Source organism: Chlorocebus sabaeus, chromosome 20 (genome assembly GCF_047675955.1).
Source record: "Chlorocebus sabaeus isolate Y175 chromosome 20, mChlSab1.0.hap1, whole genome shotgun sequence".
In the NCBI taxonomy this organism is placed as follows: domain Eukaryota; kingdom Metazoa; phylum Chordata; class Mammalia; order Primates; family Cercopithecidae; genus Chlorocebus; species Chlorocebus sabaeus.
This window is the reverse complement of record NC_132923.1, coordinates 27,779,417-27,804,413: the sequence shown is the minus strand read 5'-3', so window position 1 is coordinate 27,804,413 and position 24,997 is coordinate 27,779,417. Positions and strand designations below refer to the sequence as shown.

Here is a 24,997-nt window from a genome sequence, read left to right as displayed (position 1 = left end):
AACTGAGTAAAACTGCCACCCAATTTTCCTGGGAACCAGCGATTCTGCAGTCAACAGAAGTTTGCTTTTCCAACAGCTGGAAACGCCAAGATTGTGGCACAGCCTCAAGAACTGAGGCTGCCTTGTTCAGACTTTCACACGGTCCCTCTGTTCCTTCCACAGAGGCCTCTTTTTCTTCTACATCCCGCATCTGCCGCTTGGGACACTCATTCTGCAGGGCAGCACCAAGTCTTCCAAAAAGGCGGCGCTGGTTTTGTGCTCCATTTTTAAAGGGATCTAGGCCAGCCCCTATCTGAACTCCGTACGATTTTTTGTTTGTTTGAGACGGAGTTTCGCTCTTGTTGCCCAGGCTGGAGTGCAATGGCGCGATCTCGGCTCACCACAACCTCCGCCTCCCAGGTTCAAGCGATTCTCCTGCCTCAGCCTCCTGAGTAGCTGGGATTACAGGCATGGGCCACCACTCCTGGTTAATTTAGTATTTTTAGTAGAGATGGGGTTTCTCCATGTTGGTCAGGCTGGTCTCAAGCTCCCGACCTCAGGTGATCCGCCCGCCTCGGCCTCACAAAGTGCTGGGAGTACAGCCGTCAGCCACTGCGCCCGGCCAACTCTGGACAATATTTATTGCTCTACTTTTTAGTGTCTGAAGAAGAAAGAAGGGGACAGGAAAGCAACTTCAATTTGAGGGTTGAGGACACGTCCTGGAGCAGAGGAGGACCAAGCTCCCAAGTCCCCTGTCACCTTGACACGCAGACGAGTCGCCAGGACTGCGAAGAGTGGGGCAACCAGCGCCCCGCCCCGCTGCGCCGCCAGCCATTGGCCGGTCCGAAAGACGCGGGGCGTTGTCGGTTTGAATGGAGCGCCTGGAGCCGGGGCGCAGGCGCAGAGGGCGGCGTTGAGGCCGGCGGAGCGGCGGGACCCCTAGGTGGCGGAGGGACGCTCCGGGGAAGCGAGGGGCGCTACGAGCTCTGGCCCACGTGACCTGCCGGGGGCGGGAGCAGGGGGCGCGCCGGCCTCCCGCGGTGCCCCTGCCTGGGGGAGGGGCCGTGACCACCCGCCTGTCGCCCGTGGCGGTCGCCGCTGCACCTTCACCGCGTACCCGGGACCCGCCGGTCCACGGGAGGTGAGCGCTGCCGCGACGAGGGGTCTGAGGCGTTTGAAGGGCTCTCGGAGGGAGGTCACAGGGAGGGGTGCGTGTGCGTGCGTGTGGAGCTTCTGTGTCCAGAGGTCTGGGGGCGACGTCCTTTGTTTTGGGCGGAGGGCGGGTGGGGGACTTGCGGGACCTGTGGGCGCTGCGGGGACGCGGCGTCGATGCTCAAGAAACCAGAAACTCGGCCTGAGGAGTTGCTGCTTTTTTGTTGGAAAGTCTTAAAATGAGAGTAAAGCGTAAGAATCTCACTCCCGAGTCTTTTTTTTTTTTTTTAAGGTAAAGAGTTTGCTAGAGTCCAGCGACTTCTTACTACTCTGAGTGTGAGTAACAAATTGTGAGTTAAAGCCCGAATCCCGGTGGAATGCAATCCGAGGCTGATTGCAATCACCTGGAGTCGGGCGCTTCCTACCTAAACCAGGCAGTTTATGGCAAATACCTGCGTTGACCGTGTTTAAATTAGTGAACTTTTGGGCACCCACTGGTCGATTTACCGTAGAAATTGGTAGTTGCTGCAAAAAGTGTGAGTAAACATGAAACGTTAAGAAAACCCTTTCTTGAAATCTATAGAATGCCTTCAAATAAAAAATGAAAAAAAAAAAAAATCTGAAATTTCCTTGTTGTAGTAGTAACCAATTAGAGCATTTGAACTAGTAGCATTTGAACTCTGGTTAAAGAAAACGAGTAAGGATGGAAATTTTCTTTGCCTTGATGCATAATTTAACCGCACCGTAGAATTAAACGAAGTAGGTTCTTGGCTTTCCTTTCTGCCGGGTTTTTATTGGAGCCTTCATGGGCTGTGTTGGAAGTTAACAGGACCAACCGAGCTGAGTTTTCAAGCTGCCACTTTAGAAGGGTGTTCCGAAGATTTCTGGCCTGATAATAGCTGGTGTGATTGCTTCTGATAAATACCACTTTTGCTTGGGTTCTCACTATTCAGGAGCAGCTTTAGTTGATTGTTTAGAAGTGAATAAACAACATTAAAAAGGGTAGATCACTGTTCGTTGACAAGGTGTGTGTAAGGAGAGGGGGGCCTTAGGCATCAGGGGTGGTCTAACACCTACTCCTCTTTACAACTACCGTGAGTCGTTTTCGCAAGCTGTCTCCCAGGCTATTATTTATAATTTAAGTATTGGAGCGGTTTCAAAGTAAAAAGTTGCCTGATGTTGTTGTAGAGGCATGTCTCCAAAATCCTCTCTGGCCAGATAAGCAGTTTAGTTGTATTTTCTTACGTTCTTAAATCAGATATTCGGTGTTACAGACATAGATTAATATAAATCTGAGACTTGGTTACTAGACTAATTAAAACAGTGATAAGATATAGTAGTTTTAAAAATGACCCTTTCATAAACATAAAATATTTCTAAGATCTATCTTAAAAATTTTGTAATTCTCTGGAATTTTAAAATTGAAAACGTGACATAGATTTAGGTTATTCTAAATGTATTTGAATAGATATTAAATCTGTCTATTTTATAATAACAGTTACTGTTATTACTACAGCACTATGTTGAGTACTTTTGTTATGTATCAGAGCCAGGTGCTGGGTCAGGTGCTTTATAAATCATGTCTGTAATTATCACAGCACATTTTAGGTAAGTGTCATTATGCCCACACCAACTGAGAGTTTAGCGTAAGATCATATAACTAATAAGTCACTGTGCTGAGATTTCAAATCATGGGCTGATCCCAAAGCACATACTGTATTTCTTCTGTATGTCTGTTTAAATCTCTGCTGTGTCTCTGAATTCCATTTGTAGGGACAAGTTCTACTTTAAAGATGTCTTTAGGTGCTGTGTGTTGTAGCTTCGCAGAAATATTTCAGTCTTTCTGTTGGAACTATCTTGCTTCATTATCTTATAAATCATCTTATAAATCACATTATATTTTCAATATCCTCTTAATCATCTTTATACAAAACATAAGTGAAGAGTAAGACTTTTCTGAGTTTCTTACATAAATATGAATACAGTCTTTCCTGTGGAAAAGAAATGTATTAAAGTCTGGTTTTCTCACTGTTACCGGATTCTTTGGCCTCATCATAATTCCTATCTTCTTCCCAGACAAGAAATGAAAGTTTGTTGGGCATCCCTTATGTGCAAAGCAATGTCTTTGGTGTTGTGAGATGACAAGAGAATGCTTGCTATTCAGTACTTGTTTCTGGTGTTTTTGTAGTATTTTTCTTTCCTCCCCATCCCTGCCTTATATGTTGCTGTTGGTTTATCTTCCTAGCAGAGATCCAACTTGGCTATTCCTTTCTGGGGAAAAAATACCAGCAAGGTTCCCCATTGTGTAAATAAAAGGCTGAGGCTGGGCGCGGTGGCTCATGCCTGTAATCCCAGCACCTTGGGAGGCTGAGGTGGGTGGATCACTAGGTCAGGAGTTCGACACCAGCCTGACCGACATGGTGGAACCCCATCTCTACTAAAAATACAATAATTAGCTCGTTGTGGTGGTGCACGCCTGTAATCCAAGCTACTCAGGAGGCTGAGGTAGGAGAATCGCTTGAACTCAGGAGGCGGAGGTTGCAGTGAGCCAAGTTCGCGCCTCTGCACTCCAGCCTGGGTGACAGAGCCAGACTCCATCTCAAAAAAAAAAAAAAAAAAAAAAAAAAGGCTGAATATGAATATATGCTTCTGCCACGTATTCAGAGTCCCTCACAATTTGTTACTGTTCTAACTTCTCAGACTTCTCTTTCACTACTCTGAACACTATGTGCTTATCCTGGAACACATTCTGTGCATTTCTACCTCTCCCTTTTTCTTGAGCCATTCTTTTCCCTTGACTGTAATGCCTTTCCTTCATTTGGCTAATAAGATCGACCCATCCTTCAAGGTGCAGTACAAACTTCCTTGCTTCCAAAGTTTTTCCCTGGTCCTTTTTAGTTAGAATTATTCTTCCCATATTATCTCAAAACATTATTGAATAGAAACATTTATTTTCCCACAGAATGTTGATAACTTTTGGGAAGAGAAGACAAAATCATGCTTAATATATTTTGGTATGGAAAATTCTAAACTCAAACTCTCTAGGGACCCTTTCTAAGCATTTATAATATTTCCGCATTTGGAATTTATTTCTGCTTAAAAATGTGTTTGGGTCGGGCGCGGTGGCTCACGCCTGTAATCCCAGCACTTTGAGGGGCCCAGGTGGGCGGATCACTTGAGGCCAGGAGTCGAGACCAGCCTGCCCAACATGGCGAAACCCTGTCTCTACTAAAAATACAAAAATTAGCCAGGCATGGTGCTGGACACCTGTAATCCCAGCTATTCAGGAGGCTGAGGCAGGAGGATCACTTGAACCCGGGAGGTGAAGGTTGCAGTGAACCAAGATGTCACCGCCGCACTCCAGCCTGGGCGACAGAGTGAGACTACATCTCTTTAAAAAAAAAAAAAAAAAAAAAAAAAACGCTTAGTGGAAAGGACCATTTCCTTTCTATTTCACTGTTGAGCTTTAAAATTATCATGTATATGTATTAATTGATTGAAGCTGATGACCATCATTGGTAGTAATAAATGGCTATGTTTACCAAAAAGGTTTATATATAGTTCAGATGATCTAACCTGGAGGCAAGAAAAGTAAATTATATATTTATTGTCTGATGAATGTTACCAGTTTGTATAGATCCATGGATGGAAGAAACAGACCAAATAAACAAACAACAACAACAAAAAACAAAGAAACAGACCAAAAGTTATTGGCAGTTAGGTGCCAATCAGGATCAGATAGGTTAGACAAATTCAAAGAAGCACAAAATGTAACCTGGTTTGCAAACTTTTTACTGCCAATGGAGTAAAGCAGGGCTAGGATCTCTGATAAAGAGCTTTTCTTGTCTGCTCTGATTGCATACCTTGGACAGTGCCTGAAAGTCCACCTAGCTGTCTAAATGAAGTCTGTCTATTTTGACTTTCTAATTAGATAATTAAATGCGAGGTAGTTAGAGTTGTGTACTAGTTGATCTTTCTGTATGTTTCTGTCAATTCCTGGGATATGGAAAAAATGATTGCCTTTTCTTTAGGGTTAGATGCTGTGATCTAGCAATTTTGTTAATTTTGCAGTTTTTGGAGCATTGCTTGGAAGATACTGTTAGGAAATAGATTTGTTCCTTGCAGATTGTTGGTTGTAAATAATAATGGAGGTTGGAGGTTGAACTTGATGACTTCTCAGTATCCTTACAAACCTATCATGTATTTTCCAATTCTTGGTCCTGTGGTTAATTTTTCTTATCCTAATGAACAAATTTGTAATTTAATATTTGTTGCAAATTTTACTAGTCTCACACTACATACACACGCATTGTATCTAGGAAGTAGATTTGTTAACTCCATGTAATGAGGAACATGAGTGAACACATTATTGCTAAATTGGCTACAGAGTTCTTGAAACATGAATCATGAATCAAGAATTGCTTGTTTGTTCAGTGAATTTTTTTTTTTTTGTGAAGTGCTACCTAATTGTTATGGAGATTGTAATGTAAGAGGCACTTTTAAAGATATTCTTCCCTTGAGAATAGTAAGACTATATTATAAATTGCTCTTATTGAAATAGTGAATAGCATTCTGTCTTCTTGCTTATTTTGATAGTCTTAAAAATGGTTCTACATGCAGTTTTCATCAAGTATTTTGCAACTTTATGTTCATTTACTTATTCGTTAATTTGTTAAACATGTAAATGCTATATGTTTCTTCTTAAGGAGTACGAAATTAACATTTTATAATGATTGCAAAATTTAGAATTTCATTAAGAACTCATGGATGAGAAAAATATTTTATTTTTTTAGAGACAGGATCTCACTCTGTGGCCCAGACTGGAATGCAGTGGTGCGATCATAGATTACTATAACCTCCAACTCCTGGGCTCAAACAATCCTCCTGCCTCATCCTCCCAAGTAGCTGGGACTATAGACACAGTCCACCACACCTGGCTGATTTTTTAATTTTTTGCAGAAACAGGGTCTTATACATTGCCTGGGCTGGTCTTGAACTGCTGGTCTCAAGTGATCCTCCCACCTTGGTCTTCCAAAGCACTGGGATTACAGATGTGAGCCACCGGGCCTGGCTGAGAAAAATATTTACATTTAATATCAGTATCTGTGGGGAATTGGTTCCAGGACCCCCTGAGGATACCAAAATCCATGGATGCTCAAGTTGCTTATATAACATGGTATAGTATTTGCATATAACCTATACATATCTTTCCACAAACTTTCAATCCTCTCTAGATTACTTATGATACCTAATATGATGTAAATGCTATGTAAATAGTTGTTATACGGTAGTGTTTAGGGAATAATGCCAAGGAAAAAAGTCTATACATGTTCAGTAGAGACACAACTATTCATTTTCTTTCCTGAATATTTTTGATACGCAGTTGGTTGAATCCACTATGCAGAACCCACAGATCTGGAGGGCCTACTATAATTTAATTTAATTCTCAGGTAAATTAATTCTAATACCTCTCTGTCTGCTCCATTTTATAAATAACAGCCCAAACCTCATAGTGGATAATGGGAGACAATTTCATTGCCAGTTTAGCTATTTGTGTAATCTGGATGCACTTTGGAGCTATTGCTATGAGTGTCCACACTAATTCCCTTTATTAATTTTTTTATTAAGGAAAAAAGAGGCACGATGGAATTCTGAACAAAAGGAAAAGAGATTTGATGTGTTGATAGCTGCTACCTTTTTGTTCTTTCTTGAAATACTGCTTCCTAGCCAATGCTGTGGCGTTCACCTGTAGTCCCAGCCACTTGAGAGGTGGAAGCGAGAGGATCATGTGAGGTCAAGAGTTCCAGGCTGCAGTGTGCTATGATTGTGATGTGAATAGCCACTTTACTCCAGCCTGGGCAACATAGCAAGATCCCATCTCTAAAAAACAAAACAACAACAAAAGATAGTGCTTCCTTTTTTGGCCAAGAGAAGGGATCAGAGGAGTAATATTTTGTCTTTCTTGCATGCTAAACTTGTTATTAATATGAAAACCTCATTTCCTCTAGGAAACTTCGTCAGTATTCCCAAGGCTGTTTCTTTCTACCTTCCCTCCTCTCACCTTACTGCTCTGTTCCCTATTAACCTCTAGCTGTACTTAACTGACAGAGCAGTGAGTACTCATTAGAGTCTGGTTTATGTTATAACTGAAATACTTAAAAGGACATTATATAGAAGAGGAATTGGGCTTTATTGTATATGGCAGCAGAAGGAAGAAGTGGAACAAATGGGTAGAAATGGAAGGATTGCTCAAAGTATGGAACAGTTTTCTTATAGGAATATTCAAAATTAGGATTAGCTGCTTTATGACCTGTGTAGGAATGCTATAGTAAAATAGTGGACCAACTGACCTCTAGGATTGTTTATAACACTGAGATTCCAGGACTTTATGATTGTTTATCTATGAATTTATCTCATATATGCATATGTATATCCTTCTTTGTCTTTCTCAACTGTTATCTCAGAGGTTATAATTTATATCTGATGTGCTGTAGCTCTCTCTAATGTATCGGTATGGATTCGTTTTTGTTTTAAAATTCTCAGTCTTTATCACTGAAGATTTTGCCTTTATTCCTCTATTTCTCACCCTCCTATTAGATATATTATAGGGCTGCTCATTTTATTCTCCTTTTCTCTGAACTTCTCTTTATTATTTTTCATCTGCTTATCATTCTCTCTTTAGCTACTTAACTAGTACATTGAGGGTTTGTTGTTGTTTTGGTGGGGGGAGACAGAGTCTCGCTGTGTCGCCTGGGCTGGAGTGCAATGGCATGATCTTGGCTCACTGCAACCTCCGGCTCCCGGGTTCAAGTGATTCTCATGCCTCAGCCTCCCAAGTAGCTGGGATTACCATCGTGCATCACCACACCTGGCTAATTTTTGTATTTTTAGTAGAGACAGGGTTTCACCATGTTGACTAGGCTGGTCTTGAACTCCTGGCCTCAAGTGATCACCTGCCTCGGCCTCCCAAAGCACTGGGATTACAGGCATGAGCCGTTGCACCTGGCCTTAACTAGTACATTGAGTTATTAATATCAGTGTTCATGGTAGTTTTTTGTTTCATTTTGTTTTGGGGCAGGGTCTTGCTCTGTCACCCAGGCTGGAGTGCAGTGGCGTGAATATTAATACTTTTAGTAACAGCAATCAAAAACCTATAATCAAAATGTCCATCAACAGCAGAATGAAAAATACATTTGGTATACAATGGAATATACATGCAAGTTGTAGCTATGCACAACAATTGAGAAAAATCTCAGAAACATAATGTTCAGCAAAATCATACAAAACTCAATTGTATCTTATTTAGGACTATACCGACATTTGTAGTAAAGTTGTAAAGACAAGCAAAGGAATAAGGAACAAAATTCAGTTTAGAAATCACCTTAAAGGGAAAAGGAAGGAGATGGGTTAGGTTGGACTACCCAGGAGACTTTAAAAGCAGTGGTGATGTTCTTATTTTAAACTGAATGGTGTTATATAAATATTTGTTGTGTCGTTCTTTTTACCATATACATATTTCCCAAATTTCTTTTGTACCTACCCAATATTAATAAAAAACATTTTAAAGACCTTAAAGAGTCTAAGTAGAATATATTTTGAAAGCAAATGAATCCAACTATAACCTAAGTATCAGTGTGATATCCTCTTTGAAGAAATAAATTTACTGAGTTTGGAGTTGACTATTTCAAATAATTATTGAATTTTCATTTGATTTGTTAGTAGTAGTTTTTAAAAGTGGCAATTTTGTTTTTAGATGCTAATATGATACCTACTGTTATTCTTTTTTGTTTATAGCAGAAAATATTACATAAAATTATTAAATTTCAAACATTTTAAAAATTAAAGTACAGTTCTCAAATCTCATCTATTCCCACCCCTATTTAGAAGCTCCATGATGACAGTTAAGCCCTGTGCTGTCTTTTGTAGTGATTGACATGACAGCAGTCTGTGGAGTTAGCTTGTGATTATGTACAGCTCAGGGTTACTATAGGTTATTCTTTGAAAATAGGACTTCAAGCAAAGCATCTTGTATTCCTTTTGCAGAAATGTTGCTGAAGTGCTGCTGAAAGGGCCAGAGATGCAAGGATTTGGGACACATTTTGAACCTTTAAGCTGTCTGACATTGACCTCCTTTCGTTATTAATAAAGAAGAAGCAGGAGCTTAGGATGTATTAACACCAACTCATTAATATACTAACCGGACAATGTTCTACAAATAATTCTACATTGTAAAGGACTGGATTGGCACAAAATAAAATAATTTCATTTTATTCAGCTTATAATATGACTTGATGGAGGAAAATTTGATAAGCATGAGGGAAGACCATTCTTTTCATGTTCGTTACAGGTAAGACTATTGCTGTCTTAATGGATGACCTTTAATCCTTATTTTAAAATGTTTTTAACTCTGATGACCATTTCAAGTTTCAGATGAAAATACTCAAATATACCAGCCATAGTATTGTCTGTAGACAATATTTTCTTTTTGTTGTAAGTTTTTGTGTCCTTTCTATAGAAAAATGGAAGTAGAGACCAATTGTGTACTATGGTTTGTTTAATGTTCCCTGGAAGAGTTTATGAATAATTTCTTTATAATTTGTAACTTTTTATATAATGCAAATATGTAAATGAAATATGTTTGAAAATCTTTGAGGCTAAAAGATGGATTTTTTTAAAATGTGGTCAGCTGAAGGACCTAACCTTTGCTTTGTAATTTAATGGTGATCTTTTAGAAATGAACTTTTTATTTTTGATTTATTTTATTTTTTGTAGTGTATTGTTTTGATTCCCTTCTCATTTCCTTTTTTGCATTTTTTTATTTTATTAATTTTACTTTTTAACTTCTATATTATTAGAGATGGGAGTCTCACTATATTGCCCAGGCAAGTCTCAAACTCCTGGGCTCAAGCAGTCCTCCTGCCTCAGCCTCCAGAGTAGCAGGAACTGCAGGTGTGTGCCACTGCACCTGGCTTTTTGTTTTATCTTTAAAGGAAATTTTATTTCACTACCATTATTACTATTTTAAATATTTACCTAATCCACATTAATGTAAATACATTATTATTAAAATACAAATAAGCACTGCTCAAAAGAAATATCACTTTTAAGCTTAATGTCTAGTGACATTTTGTGTTGTTTTGCTGATTTAATACATAAGACCACAGTTTTACATGAAGTAGTGGTAATCCCTAATTTACTTCAGAAAGCAAGTCAGGCTGAGGAAAGGCACCCACATTCTCTCACAAGCTTCACGGACCCTAGGGAAATGGCCTGGCTCCTCTAGGACCTACAGTGTTCCCTTGGATGCCCAAATGGACTGTCTACATTCCAGGTAAAAGGTTGCAGATTGTAGGGACCAGTGTTCCCACCTTTGTTCTGCATCCACAAGTATCTTTCACAAATACAGCACACTCCCTTTGGTTATACCTTATATATAATATGTTATGCAAATGTATATGTGTTGGGGGTGATGCTCCCCACTGATCTAGATCAGGATCCAAATCAGACATACACATCAGGAAAGGAGTGAAGCAAGCCAGGAAGTAACTGATAGCTGGGCAGAATGAAGGTATAGAGTGGGCAGGTCTTCCTGATTTTTCAGGAGAGCACAGGAAATCTGAAAATCTGAAGTGTTTGTTTGTTTGTTTGTTTGTTTGTTTGTTTGTTTGTTTTGAAACAGTCTCACTCTGATCCCCAGGCTGGAGTGCAGTGGCATGAGTTTGGCTCACTGTAACCTCTGCCTCTCAGGTTAAAGCGATTCTCTTGTCTCAGCTTCCCGAGCAGCTGGGATTATAGGTGTGTGTCACCATGCCCAGCTAATTTTTTGTATGTTTAGTAGATACAGTGTTTTGCCATATTGGCCAGGCTGGTCTTGAACTCCTGGCCTCAAGTGATTTGCCTGCCTCAGCCTCCCAAAATGCTGGGATTACAAGCATGAGCCACCAAGCCCGGCCGGAAATGTAAATCTTTAATATACTGTCTCCAAATTCTGAAATGTTGGCAGCTAATGCAAATTTTTTTTTTTAAATGTGGGTTGAACATTTTAAGGAGGAGAAAAAACCCTGTAACAGATGCAACTCTCTAAAAAACCACACAGACAGGTGGGGGAGGTAGAGCTTGAGGTTTTGAGAAAGCTCCTCTCTAGGACATAATATATACTTACCCTGGGACTCCGAGGCTGTAACCCTTCTGCACCTCGAGATCCAGAACACCAAGTGTGAAGTCTCCATCTCCTGGCCTTGCCCACCTCATTGCCCTCCATACCTCCTCATCACACCCTCCATTCCCCAAACCCCATAGGTTCCTCTGCCTCCCAGACTTTGGCCCTTATTCCTTGGATGGCCGAGAATGCCACTACCTGTCATCCTCCCAGGCACTGCCTGTTGCAAGCTAGGGTGCCATTCTCATTCCTCACTCCTGGAGGGTTGCATACAGACCTTCCTATTGCATCCTTCTAGATGGGCTGCTTAGGTGAGTGTCACCCACAGACACCATGCACCCAGTGACAGTCTGTGAGAGCATGTGGCCCACCCCCATCCATGTGTGGAGCTCAGCCTTCGTAAATGAGCATTTTGAAGGAATGGGTATTAAATAAAACCGGAATAGGTGGGTACTTTGTATCCCATGATAGCCAATAGCCAGTTTAATATTTAGTAATAAAATATTAATGACATCTGTAATGCAATTAGGAACAAAACAAGACTATCTGCACTATGATTATTAACATTTATTCTGGAAGTTCTGGTAATTGCACTAAATGATAAAATAAATGCAAAATGCAAACTTAAATATTATAATCATTTAGTAAGGTGATTAGGGAATATGTTCTTTTTTTTTTTTTTTTTTTTTTTTTTTGAGGTGGAGTATCGCTCTATCCCACAGGCTGTAGTTCAGTGGTGTGCAATCTTGGCTCACTGCAACCTCTGCCTCTCAGGTTCAAGCAATTCTCCTGCCTCAGCCTCTTGAGTAGCTGGGACTACAGGCATGCACTGCCACATCCGGCTAATTTTTGTATTTTTAGTAGAGATGGGGTTTGCCATGTTGGCCAGGCTGGTCTCGAACTCCTCATCTCAGGTGATCCACCTGCCTCGGCCTCCCAAAGTGCTGGGATTACAGGCATGAGTCACTGCACCTGGCCCTTTTTTTTTTTTTTTTAAACCCTTGAGACAGAGTCTTGTTCTGTTTCCCAGACTGGAGTGCAATGGCATGATCACAGCTCACTGCAGCCTCAACCTCTCAGGCTTAAGCAATCATCATACCTCAGCTTCCTGAGTAGCTGGGACTACAGCCGTGCCTGGCTAATTTTTAAAATCTTTGTGGAGATGCGACCTCACTGTGTTGCCTAGGCTAGTCTCGAACTCCTGGGCTCAAGAAATCCACCTACCTCGGCCTCCTAAAGTGCTTGGATTACAGGAATGAGCTGCCGTGCCCAGCTGGTAATAGATTCTTTATCAAAACTGTTAAAAGTTAATTATTAGATAAACATCAGAATATCGTAGCAATTAATAGAATTCAAAATCTCAGAAGGAAGGTGTACCAAATTTTAGATGTCTTAACATATTTAGGAAATAGGAGATTTATTATCCTGTGGAGTAAATGGTTCATGTTAGGAAGGTTCATGCCAAGGAAGTTAACATAGGTAAGATAAGAACATTTCTATTAAAAAAGAGTTTCAAGTAAAATAAAATGGAAGACATTTAAGATAATTAAGATGAGATTTTAATATATGAAATGCTCTCATCCTACCTGTTACATAAACTTCCAGAAACCTGGGAATTATATACTTTTTTCCTTTCTCATTCTGTATCCAGCATGAAGTATTGCTGGTTTCATCTCCTAAATGTTTCTCAGATTCATCTACTCATGTGCGTCCTTCCAGTTGTATGAAATGCTTGTTCCCTGGTGCCATAAAGAAATATCACTTGAACATAAATGTATTTAGTAAGGCTATTTTTACTTCCTGCAGAAAGGGTACACTCGCCAGCAGTTTTGCCACGAGAGTACACTGAACAAAGGAGACAGGGTCATTTATAACCTGACGCATCCACCCTACTGCTGTGTCCGGTTTCCATTGGCTGGAACGGGACCTCACATTCTGTATTTGTCCTGAGTGGCTAGCAACTTAGAACTTTTTAAAAGAGACAAAGGTAGAGGGCAACAAAGGAAGGAGGAAGTAGTAACTTGTGGAATGTTGAGAAAGGTAAAAACACTTTTAAAGAAGGAAGAGGAACAGGTTATGACCTAATGCTTGCTTGGACCAGTATAAGCATGCTAGGGCAAATACTTAGGCTAAATTGTGGGAGCTAAGAACATAAAGTACATTGATTTCCTTATCGTGGCTAGCAGATATTTAAGAATGTTAGCACAGGTCTTTGAATAAATTTTGCTTCTAAGAGAAGTTACTATTTATTCCTAATTAGATGGGGAGGAAAGTCTTTGAAGAGGAACCTCTACTTTACTTTTTACACCACCATAGCTCTAATTGAGATCCTCAGGATCTTCCTTCCAGACTCCTTCCATTCTTCACTTCTTGGAACCCATCATTTTGATTTGTCACGTAGTGGGCTAAGTCTCAAAACAGAGAGCTAACCGTGCAACCTCTCTGCTCAAAACCTAGGGTGGCTTCTTGTCACCGAGCCAAGCTGAACATAGAACACAAGATCTTCCATTATCTGGCTTCTGCCTATTCCTTGGACCTTACTTCCTGCCATTCTTTAACTTGCACTTTGAGCTCTGGTTTCCTGCATGTCGTGCTGTTTTATGTCTCAGTGTCTTTGCTCATACTATACCCTGTGTTGAATTCCCTTCCCACTTTCTTTGTTTAGCTAATTCTACTCAATATCTAAGATACAGCTCAGAGATTATCTCCTCCTGGAAACCATTTCTAAGCTCCATAGTTAGGCTCTGTGGCCTCCATGTGATCATATTACAATCTGTGCATTTTTCTTAGCACCATCAACTATATTAAAATTAAATGAATGTTTTTATGGTGCTGTCTTCCCCCTCACCTCTCCCTTTGAGCATTAGCTCCTCAGCTATGGTCGCTCCTCAGCAGCCATGATAATTAGCATGTTCTCTGGCACATATTGAACTTCAGTGGAATGTGAACATAATAAGATGTTTGTCTTGCTGAATGTTTTGAATAGTATTGTGCTTTCTAATATGGTAAGAGCAGTAGATAAGGAGGAATGGCTTGTACCTCTACCTGTTGGAAGATCTTAGAATTGTCTTTTTTTCCATGATACAGTTTAGATCAAACATGGTTGCACATTGCTATAGGACTTCACCAAGGGAAACTTAAAAATCGGTACTGTCTATAATAGGACTATACCAAACAAATCCCTGACTTTATCAGTGCTCTACAACCAGCATTCTGTATATTGATTGGATTGTCGTATAATTGGGGGTAATGATTTGAACTCTTTATGTTAGGCCATAGGCTAGTATAAGTTATTCTTCTGCTCTAGTAAATACTTATGAAATGTTTTATCCATCTGGGTCTTCCATTGTGGAGGTCCTCATCTATCCCTGGAGGAGCTTCTGTGACACAATGAATTTGTAATTTTGAAATGGAATGTTTCTTGGGACACTAAGTCACCTCCTAAGGGGACATCAGAATGCTTTAATGAAATATTTTGCACCTATTTCAGAAGGTGGAGACTGATAGCAAAGTACAGTTTATTTCTAAGTTAAAAAAATTACATGGTTGATTTTTAGGAATTATTAATTTTTTATGTGTGATAATGGTATTGTGATTATATTTTTTGAAAAAGATTAATCTTTTACAGATATATACTAAGGTATTTACAAATGAAATCATATGCTTTCCAGAATGTACTTCAGACTGATCTGGGGTTGGAAGAGTAACAATGGGAGTAGGAATGAATAAATAATATTTTGATTGTGTATGTGTAATTATTGAAGTTGAAAGATGGATACATTGGGTTCATTACACTAGTTTCTCTGGTTTTGTGTTTCTTTGGGAAATGTCTTTTATGCTTCTTACTGTGAATAATAAACATTTCAATACTTTAATATTGTAAAAGTTAGATTATTGCACGTAAGTTGTGAAGGAATACAGATATGGTGTTGAATTCTTTAATTTTGTTAGCTCAATGTAGTTGTTAATAATGTGCTTTCTTGAATAGTTTAAGTTAACATGGAGTGATGCAAAGACCACTGGATTTGGAGACAAAGACAAATTTTCTTATCTCAGCTTTGCCATCCCATGACCTTAAGCAAGTCATTTAACCTGTCTCAGCATCAGTTTCTCCTTCTGTAGCAATGCCTATTTTTTATTTTTATTTTATTTGAGAAGGTTCTATTTATTTTATTTTATTGGAGTGCTCACTGCACCCTCTGCCTCCTAGGCTCAAGCTGTCTTCCCACCTCAGCCTCCCGAATAGCTGGGACTATAGGCGCATGCCACCACAGCCAGCTAATTTTTTTTTTTTTTTTTTGTAGAGATGGGGTTTCGCCATGTTGCCCAGGCTGGTCTTGCACTCCTGGGCTCAAGCAATCCACCCCGCTTAGCCTCCCAAAGTGCTGGGATTACAGGTATGAGCCACTGCACCCCGCCTCAGAGGGTTATTTTGAGAATTAAGTTTGATAAAAGTTAAAATCACTTTTAAGACTAAATTACCTTACAAAGTTTTATTTTTAATCATTTTCTTCCTTCTTATTCTATATTATTAATCATCTAACCATACAAAATGTAAATCAATATAATTGAGCACTTTTCCTTTTACAAAATAAATGAGAACAGCTAGATATATGTGGTAAATTGAATGGGTGAAAATTGTTTATTGGGGCTAGGACTGGTGATGGAAAAGGTTCATGCCCAATTACAATACAGAGAAGGTAGAGCTAGGGTCTATGAAAGAAGATTCCACAACCACAGAAATGGAAAGCATAATAGAGAAAATGGAGAGTAGTCTTGTTTTGGCTCTTAAGTCCTGAATCCCATCATTTATTAAATAATATGTAAGCTCCTTGAAGCAAGAGTCAAATCTGGACAAAATTGATGTTATTAAGTCTTCTAGAAACTTCGTATGTGGGATATATTTTAATGGAGGGGTATTTTCTTGGTTTTTCTTCTATATCTGGGTATGTTCTTTGTTTTCAACCCAACTGGTAAACAAAGGAGGTAATTCTATTCTCTCATAGAGACAGAGAGAATATGAAATTACTTTCTGTGTTACTATTTAATGATCTTCTAAAAAATTTATAAACCAACCTGCCCTATTTTGCAGGCATAAACCTATATTTGATTCAGATGTTAGAGATTTTTGCCAGAATATTAACTTATTTTCTAATAAAATACAACAGAGCCCGAATCTATCTAAGAATTAATCATAAACTAGAGAGTTTTGGACATTATTTCAGGTATTAGTCACTGGAATAACTTTTCTAAGATAGTCTCTCCTGTAGGGCATTCTTACTACATGGACTTCAAAGACAGCCATGTAGCCAGCAAGCTTCCAGTTTGCTGTCATTGTTTCTTATGGCAATTATGTAAAATGCCTTTTAAAAAATGTGTAACACTTATGATGCCATTCCACCTATAGCTAAGTTTTGTTGGATGCCACATCATTTGGATCAATGGTTCCAGTAAAATGTTCTGTAAACTTAAATCCAGAAGATCAGTCATTTGTGGTGAAGTTATTTATTTGAAGAAGATACTTCTCAGCTTTATATGAATATAGGCAAACACTTTTATACTTCCGATTTTTAAATGTTGTTCACATGAATAGCCAGTTCCGCCTTACTCCTAATTTCCTGGCCAGCAACCCAGTCATCCTAAACTGATGGTGCTGTCACATGTGACCATTTCCCCACCTCTCCCTCAGTGACATGATGTGCCATCATTAGTATTCCATTGTATAGTGGCGTGTAATTTTTTTTACCCAGTACTCTATTGGTGGACATTTAATTCATTTCTGTATTTTTGCTGCTGTAAATATCCTTTCATATATATCTTCTTAAATTTGTATAAGTATACCTTAAGATCAATTCCTAGCACTGAAAATTCTTGAGATACAATTTTTAACATAATTAGAATGCTTAAATTAAAACCTTTTTATAGGAAAAAAATTTACATATAAAATATATTTTCCATTTTTTTTTATATTTCTTAGAAGTTCATTGGTTTCAGTTTTTGACAAATAAAGACAATCAGTTCAGGTACTTCATCTAGCAAAATAATCCTTTAATAAAAATCACATTTTGACTGGGCACGGTGGCTCATGCCTGTAATTCCAGCACTTTGGGAGGCCAAGGCAGCCGGCTCTCCTGTGATCAGGAGTTTGAGACCAGCCTGGCCAACATGATGAAACCCCGTCTCCACTAAAAATACAAAAATTATCTGGGCACGGTGGCGCACGCCTATAATCCCAGCTACTCAGGAGGCTGAGGCAGGAGAATTGCTTGAACCCAAGAGGTGGAGGTTGCAGTGAGCCAAGATTGTGCCATTGCACTCCAGCCTGAGTGACAGAGCAAGACTCCATCTCAAGAAAAAAATCACATTTTTACATATCTTTTGTTGACTTATATCTCTTTATACATAGAATATGACAATAACTTCATAAAATCTTCAACAGATCTACTCAATTTTTTCTTTTATGAAATCTCTCATTTTCAGAAATGCAATTCTAAAGGGCAATTTTCATTTTTGGAAGACAAAAATAGGCTTTATTAATTGTGAAGTGATATATAAAGAAATATAAATACAGCTGTTTAAGGTTTCTGATTTGACCGCTTATCTTACTATGTATTTTAGATCTTCTCTCCTGTATCTAATTGGCTTGTAGTCTAATGTTGTAACAAAATGTTAGAGGTTTACCTGCATTATTTTGCATAGATCCATAAAGTGAAGATGGGGCTGGGCATGGTGGCTCACACCTGTAATCCCAGCACTTTGGGAGGCCACGGTGGGTTGGATTGCTTGAGGTCAGGAGATTGAGATCAGCCTGAGCAACATGGCAAAACCCTGTCTCTACTAAAATTACAAAAATTAGCCAGGCATGATGGCGCACGCCTGTAATCCCAGCTGCTCAGGAGACTGAGGCACAAGAATCACTTGAACCCAGGAGGCAGAGGTTAGCACTGAGCCGAGACTGTAGAGTGACAGTGTGAAACTGTGTCTCAAAAAAAAGTGAAGATGAGCAAGCAGTAGCCATTAGCTAAGTCATTTGAATTCTTAAAAAAGAAAGAAAGAAAGAAAAAGATACCTAGACAGAAAACGTGAAAATTACCTATTGGAATTGGCTGCATACATCTGCTTGTTCTGAACCAGAAGTCTGCTTTGAACCTTTACAGTTGGCTCAGTTAATTTTGTCCAGGCTTTTAGCTTCATCAGATATATTTTCCATTTTTATAATCCCATTTTAATTTATGGCTGTAAGGACCCTTGAAATTTTACAGACTGAAAAACAGCACTCAAAAAAACATGTTAATTGATCTACCACTAGATATACAGAATATAATCATATTTGAATGATATTAGGGTGAGTGGTGGTTTAATTCACATTTCTTATAAAAGCACTGATTCTCAACCCTAACTTGTACTTTAGAATTCCCTGGGGCTTTAAAAAAATACAGGTGGCCAGACGTAACCCAGAGAGTGGAGTTCAGGGTTGAGAGTTTTAGAAAGTGCTCCAGGTGAGCTCTGCTGTTGTACAGCCAGCATTAAGAACCACTGGCTCAAAGCTCATTCTAGTAAGGAGTAACTTAGTGCTGTTCCAAAAATCAAAACGTTTGATGAGCTTAATCAGAGCTTTTCAGAGAGTGATATGTATGCCACTGGTGGTACATAAGGTAACTTCACTCACTTTTAGAGTTTAATAATTACATATTTGTTTAATGTGTATTAGAACAGGGATTCCCAAGCCCTGGGCCACAGACCAGTACTGTTGTGGCCTGTTTGTTAGGAGGTAAGCTGCAGGTGGGCGGGGCGAGTCAGCATTTCCACCTGGGCTCTGCCTCCTCTCAGATCAGTGGTGGCATTAGATACTGTGAACTGCACATTCGAGGGATCCAGATTGCACGCTCCTTATGAGAGTTTAACACCTGATGAGATGTCACTGTCTCCAATCACACCCAGATGGGACCATCTAGTTTCAGGAAAACAAGCTCAGGGCTCCCACTGATTCTACATTATGGTGAATGTGTAGTAACAAGAGGAATAAAGTGTACAATAAATGTAATGCGCTTGAATCATCCCAAAACCATCCCCTGCCACCCATCCGTGGAAAAACTGTCTTCCACAAAACCGGCCCCTGGTGCCAAAAAGGTTGGAGACTGCCGTATTAGAATATAAATATAAGTATCATATCAAATTCACAGTTTCATGAGTACTGCTTTGGATGAAGCTCCATTTTTTTTCAATGATAAAAGATAGTGTGCCAATTTAAAGGAAATTTGCCAAATTACAGAAATAATTAAACGAATAGGTAGTTCATACATAATGGCAGAAATGAAGATGCTGAAGAAACACAATGGCAATTTTGGTGAGGGGCACCCTCTAAAATTTAGGATTTGAATCCGAAGTGTCAGTGTGTTTTTCTCCCAGATATGTTTACAGTGACTTCATCCTTCTTTTTCAATTCAGGGACAGACTTTCAAAATTAGTATTTCTGCAAATTTTTTAATCATTATTTTCTAACTTAGTTTCTTGACACTTAGTTCTCTTGTGAAAATGTGCCTTATAGATCAAGAATATTTTGTTCCTCTATTTTTCTAGGGTATAAGTGGTCATGTGGTGGTAAGAAGAGGAAGGAGACTGAGTGTGTGTTGTGTGTGTATGAGAGAGAGCGAGGGAGGGATGGATGGATGGATGGATGGATGGATGGATGGATGGTCAGAGGGGTTGATGAACAAGTGACTCGAATACTTGGATACCTGGGTAGAGAACAGTATTAATAATTGTAGGGCCTCACTTTCCCACATACTCATCTCCTCAGACTCTAAGGAAGTCCAGAAGTCTGTTACAACTCAGAATTGTTTGGGAAATACTGCTATAGGTTCTTTCACTAGTAACATGGATTGCTCTGGGCCAATTAAAATGAGCTGCACATACAGATATTTAGCTATCCTGACCTCTCTGAGCAGGCTCAGAGAGATTTGAGTAGGCAAATTACCTCTTGCTACAAATAACTGTTTTACTGTTTCATCAGGAATGTATATAGATTTCAGTTATAGAGGCAGCTGCCCTGAACAAGAGTAGCCATATAGTCTACATTTAAATTATATTACTGGAAGTTAAAAATACTGTGATGCAGCTGTAATGTCATGTTTAAATGTCTGTCCTGTATAATTTTGTAGAATGGAAGCTTCTTGCCTAGAGCTGGCCTTGGAAGGGGAACGTCTATGTAAATCAGGAGACTGCCGCGCTGGTGTGTCATTCTTTGAAGCTGCAGTTCAAGTTGGAACTGAAGACCTAAAAACACTTAGTGCTATTTACAGCCAGCTGGGCAATGCTTATTTCTATTTGCATGATTATGCCAAAGCATTAGAATATCACCATCATGATTTAACTCTTGCAAGGTAATTAAGCTTTTAAATATTCTTCCTTCTGAAATTAGCTATTACATTAAAAAATATTTCTATTCAATTAACAAAAACTAAATACATTTAATGAGTTCTACTTCAGTAGCATCACTTTTTAAAACTAACCTTTAGGTTGAACACAGTTTAATTGAATGAATAGTAGTGAAATGACCCTAGAGTTTAATTAAATGGATGAAAACTAATTACATTCAAATCCAGAAATATAAGTTTTAAATATTTATTTAAAGTAGGTTTCAAAGCCGATGGGTTTTTCTTACCTTAAGCATGTCAGTTTGTCCTCTTGGAAAACTGTACTCTGGCTGCTTTATATTTTAACACCATTTGTATTTCAATACCATTTGTTTTGTTGTTTTTTGCTTTTTTCAGGACTATTGGAGACCAGTTGGGGGAAGCAAAAGCTAGTGGTAATCTGGGAAACACCTTAAAAGTTCTTGGGAATTTTGATGAAGCCATAGTTTGTTGTCAGCGACACCTAGATATTTCCAGAGAGCTTAATGACAAGGTAATACCGCAGCATTAGATGGTAGGCCTAATATTTTCATTCAGATGGCTTTGCATTTTAATACTATTTAATTATTCTATAGTTTATTTAAAAATTAATACCAAAAAAGAAAACATTGATAGACTAATAGAAGTAAAAGAGAGAAAAAAAATTTAATGGAGAAAAAGAAGGAAATAGAAGTCTTTCTTTTATAAGTAATTATTTGATTGGTTCTGTATGGAGAGCCAATATAAAAATTTCTTTCCCTTGTCCGTAATACTAAGGATATTACAAATATATATGATAAACCTGACCTCTGTTTTCAAAATGTAAACTTTGCTGATGTCTTCATTTAGGTGGGAGAAGCAAGAGCACTTTACAATCTTGGGAATGTGTATCATGCCAAAGGGAAAAGTTTTGGTTACCCTGGTCCCCAGGATGTAGGAGAATTTCCAGAAGAAGTGAGAGATGCTCTGCAGGCAGCCGTGGATTTTTATGAGTGAGTAGGGGCTGATATGGGCAATCATGTAGGCCCATCTAAGCCATGGATCTGCTATACGTTCTTTATTCGGTAGTAAAGTTTTTAAGTTTGGCAAAGGTTTTAAAGCTATGAACTAGCAAAATCATCAATTCAGTTGCTTAAATGTTATAGTGTTATTATTAGTAGTAATCTGCAGCTTTTATTTAAATTGCAGACCAGTGCCACTTAGTGGCAAAAACAAGAAATATCAATGGTTGGGCTGTTATTTAGAGTAATTTAGTCTTTTACTAATAGAATTTCATACAGCTACTTAACTACAGGGGTTCCAAGATTAACTCTGTGCTTGACCCTGGGCAGAAACCTGTCTAAATAGTTTAATAAAGTGTTCCCAGCTATTTCCTATAATTGCTCTTCATCATTGATGTCATCCTTAAAATGTTGCACATTATGGCTGTAAGCTTCCTTACATTTTTTTCTGATAAAAAGAATTAGATATGTAAATCACATAAAATTGTTTTGCAAACTTATTTTTTCATCACTTTTTGCTATCCCTTAGGGAAAATCTATCATTAGTGACTGCTTTGGGTGACCGAGCAGCACAAGGACGTGCCTTTGGAAATCTTGGGAACACACATTACCTCCTTGGCAACTTCAGGGATGCAGTTATAGCTCATGAGCAGGTACAGTGGAAGGCCTTGGAGCCAGACCATTTCCTCCATCAAAGTTCTGAACAGTGATTAGATCATTCTTCTGTTTTATTTTAGCTACATCTAATTAAACTTTTCTGTTTCAGCGTCTCCTGATTGCAAAAGAATTTGGAGATAAAGCGGCTGAAAGAAGAGCATATAGCAACCTTGGAAATGCATATATATTTCTTGGTGAATTTGAAACTGCCTCGGAATACTACAAGTTAGTCTAATATTTCTGTAGATAAATGTAAAACGAATAGTTATTCAATCCCATTAATTCATAGACTTTAGGTTTAAAATCTGATTGCAGCAGGACTTTTGGCATCTAAGCCTCAATTTCCTTATCTGTAACAGAATATACCATTTTGGGGAATACTGCGAAGAGTGAATGAAATAATACATTAAACACTTAGCACAGTGCCTGGTACACAGTGCTCAATAAATATTATTGTACCTAAGATTTAATAGCAGCAGTATGACCCCTTTATAGTACTGGTTTTTATCTTTAAAAGTAATTGTTTTTAAATGAAGTTTTCAACCTTTAATATCTTTTAAACCTATTTAGCATATGTGGTGTATATTGTGTATATGCTTTATTTCACTCAATTATGGGTTAGAAGAGATGCCAAAAGAAAGCCTGGTAACAAAAATATTTATAGTCTCTATCAGTGATCACTGATTTTTTTGCTCTACCTTCCCACCTTCTTACTGAGCAGTTCTCCCTTTACCCTCTTTCTGCCCATATTTGACTGTGTCACTCTAAGCTGCATCGCCATTCACTTACCTGAGGAGTTTGCAATCCCAGCTTCTTCTGTGGCAGGATGTCTCTTATCAGTAGATTTGAGACATAGATGATAGAAAGTTTAGACAGCTTCAAGTTGCCTGATCTGTGCTTTCTAGATTGAGTTTTCCCTAGTTAGTGGGGATTGAAGGCCCTTATAGATTTTGGGTAGAAGCCAGTTTGACTAAACTGAAGACACAGTGATTGATTTGTATTTTGTTAAAGAATCCAATATGAGACAGTTCTGGATAATTTTGTCATCTTCATAAAAAGGTAAAATTGTTTCAGGCCTATCTAAAAAAAATTGAATAGCATTCCACTTTGCTTTAAACATTAACTAATGGTTAATATTTGTTGGTTGGTTAGGTTAGTTAGATATGAAATAGCCTCCCAAATAAAACATATTACTATGTACTATATGAAGGAGTATATATTTTGATTTTAAATATAAAAGTTTCTTATGTTTTAAAGCCAAGGGATATAGAGAAGTCTTAATTATTAAATGGCATACCTGTGTTACATACTGAAAGGTTCTATTATAAAATGGACAGTGGCTATTTGACTAAAGAAGTATGAATATAAAGTAATGAAACTTACTTTTTTTCTCCCTATAAGCAGGCTAGAACTCAGAACTTTATATATATTCCAAGTTGTTGGTTAGAAATATTTTTAGAACTCTTCTCTAGATTTTTTTTTTTTTTTTTTTTTTAAATAAAGACAGAGTTTTGAGTTTTGCTCTTGTCGCCCAGGCTGGAGTGCAATGGCACAATCTTGGTGCACTGAAACCTCTACCTCCTGGGTTCAAGCGATTCTCCTGCCTCAGCTTCCTGAGCGGCTGGAATTACAGGCGTCTGCCACCACACCCAGCTAATTTTTGTATTTTTAGTAGAGATGGGGTTTCACCATGTTGACCAGGCTAGTCTTGAACTCCTGACCTTAAGTGATACGCCCACCTCGGTCTCCCAAAGTGCTGGGATTACAGGTGCGAACCACCACATCCAGCCCGGAATTGTTATTAGGGCCAAACAAGAAGGCTAACATAACATTGTAGATCCATATCCTTCCAGATACAAAGCAGTAGTTTGGTAAACCTATGTTAGTAATTGAATTTGGTTCCAGAAAGATTTCTGATCATTTACAAATCAACTGTACCATCAAAGAATAATGGTATGCCAGAAAGCATTATGCCACAGGATCTGAGAGCAATTCCAAAAGTCTTTCAAAAATATTTGAAAAGACAGGCAGCATTAGAATAATTAGGTAGCCTCCCAAGGCGACAGATTTGAATGTATCATCATTAAATATGTAATTTTAGATTTGTTTGTTTAAGAAAAAGCTATCACATTACCATATAGTAATTTGTCATATAGTTATAAGTGATATGAAGTAATTACACTATTTGGCAGAAATGATGGGAGAGCCATTTAAATTACTGAATCCAAAAGCATCTGTAGGTTTAAGCACTGATAATAATAACATATTAACATTTATACAGCATCTACTATGCACAAGATGCTATTCTAAGCACTTTTTACTATACATATTAATTTAATCCTCACAAAAATCCTTTGAGGTATTTCTTCCATTTTATATATGAAGAGACTGGTATACATATTTTGCCCTTAGCTTAGTAATTGGCAAAGTTGGGATTTAAACCCAGTCTAGCTCCAAGATCTATACTCTTAACTGCTATGCTAGCTTCTCACTGACAATACGACAGGTAGAATGGGTAATGTTTGGATGTAGTATTCAGTATTTTTCATGAGTTGATGACTAATGCACTATACATAAGAATTTTACCTAAGTGGTGACTAATAGCCTACACATAAGAATTTTACCTAAATATTTTAAATTTTGACAATGCAAAG

At 38.4% G+C, this 24,997-nt stretch overlaps 1 protein-coding gene across 2 annotated transcripts in view; it reads left to right on the top strand.

The window, feature by feature from the left end:
- The first annotated feature begins 991 nt into the window (after positions 1 to 991).
- GPSM2 (G protein signaling modulator 2) overlaps positions 992 to 24,997 on the top strand; it is a 54,836-nt gene continuing 30,830 nt past the window's right edge. The window contains exons 1-7 of one of the 2 annotated variants that reach the window (XM_007977747.3): positions 992 to 1,120; positions 9,175 to 9,478; positions 20,452 to 20,673; positions 21,064 to 21,199; positions 21,535 to 21,677; positions 22,216 to 22,339; positions 22,453 to 22,568. In XM_007977747.3, the coding sequence (XP_007975938.1) occupies positions 9,423 to 9,478; positions 20,452 to 20,673; positions 21,064 to 21,199; positions 21,535 to 21,677; positions 22,216 to 22,339; positions 22,453 to 22,568 (797 nt within the window). In that variant the 5' untranslated portion in view covers positions 992 to 1,120; positions 9,175 to 9,422. The remainder of the gene's footprint in view (positions 1,121 to 9,174; positions 9,479 to 20,451; positions 20,674 to 21,063; positions 21,200 to 21,534; positions 21,678 to 22,215; positions 22,340 to 22,452; positions 22,569 to 24,997) is intronic. The other variant, XM_007977749.3, reaches the window with a different exon arrangement.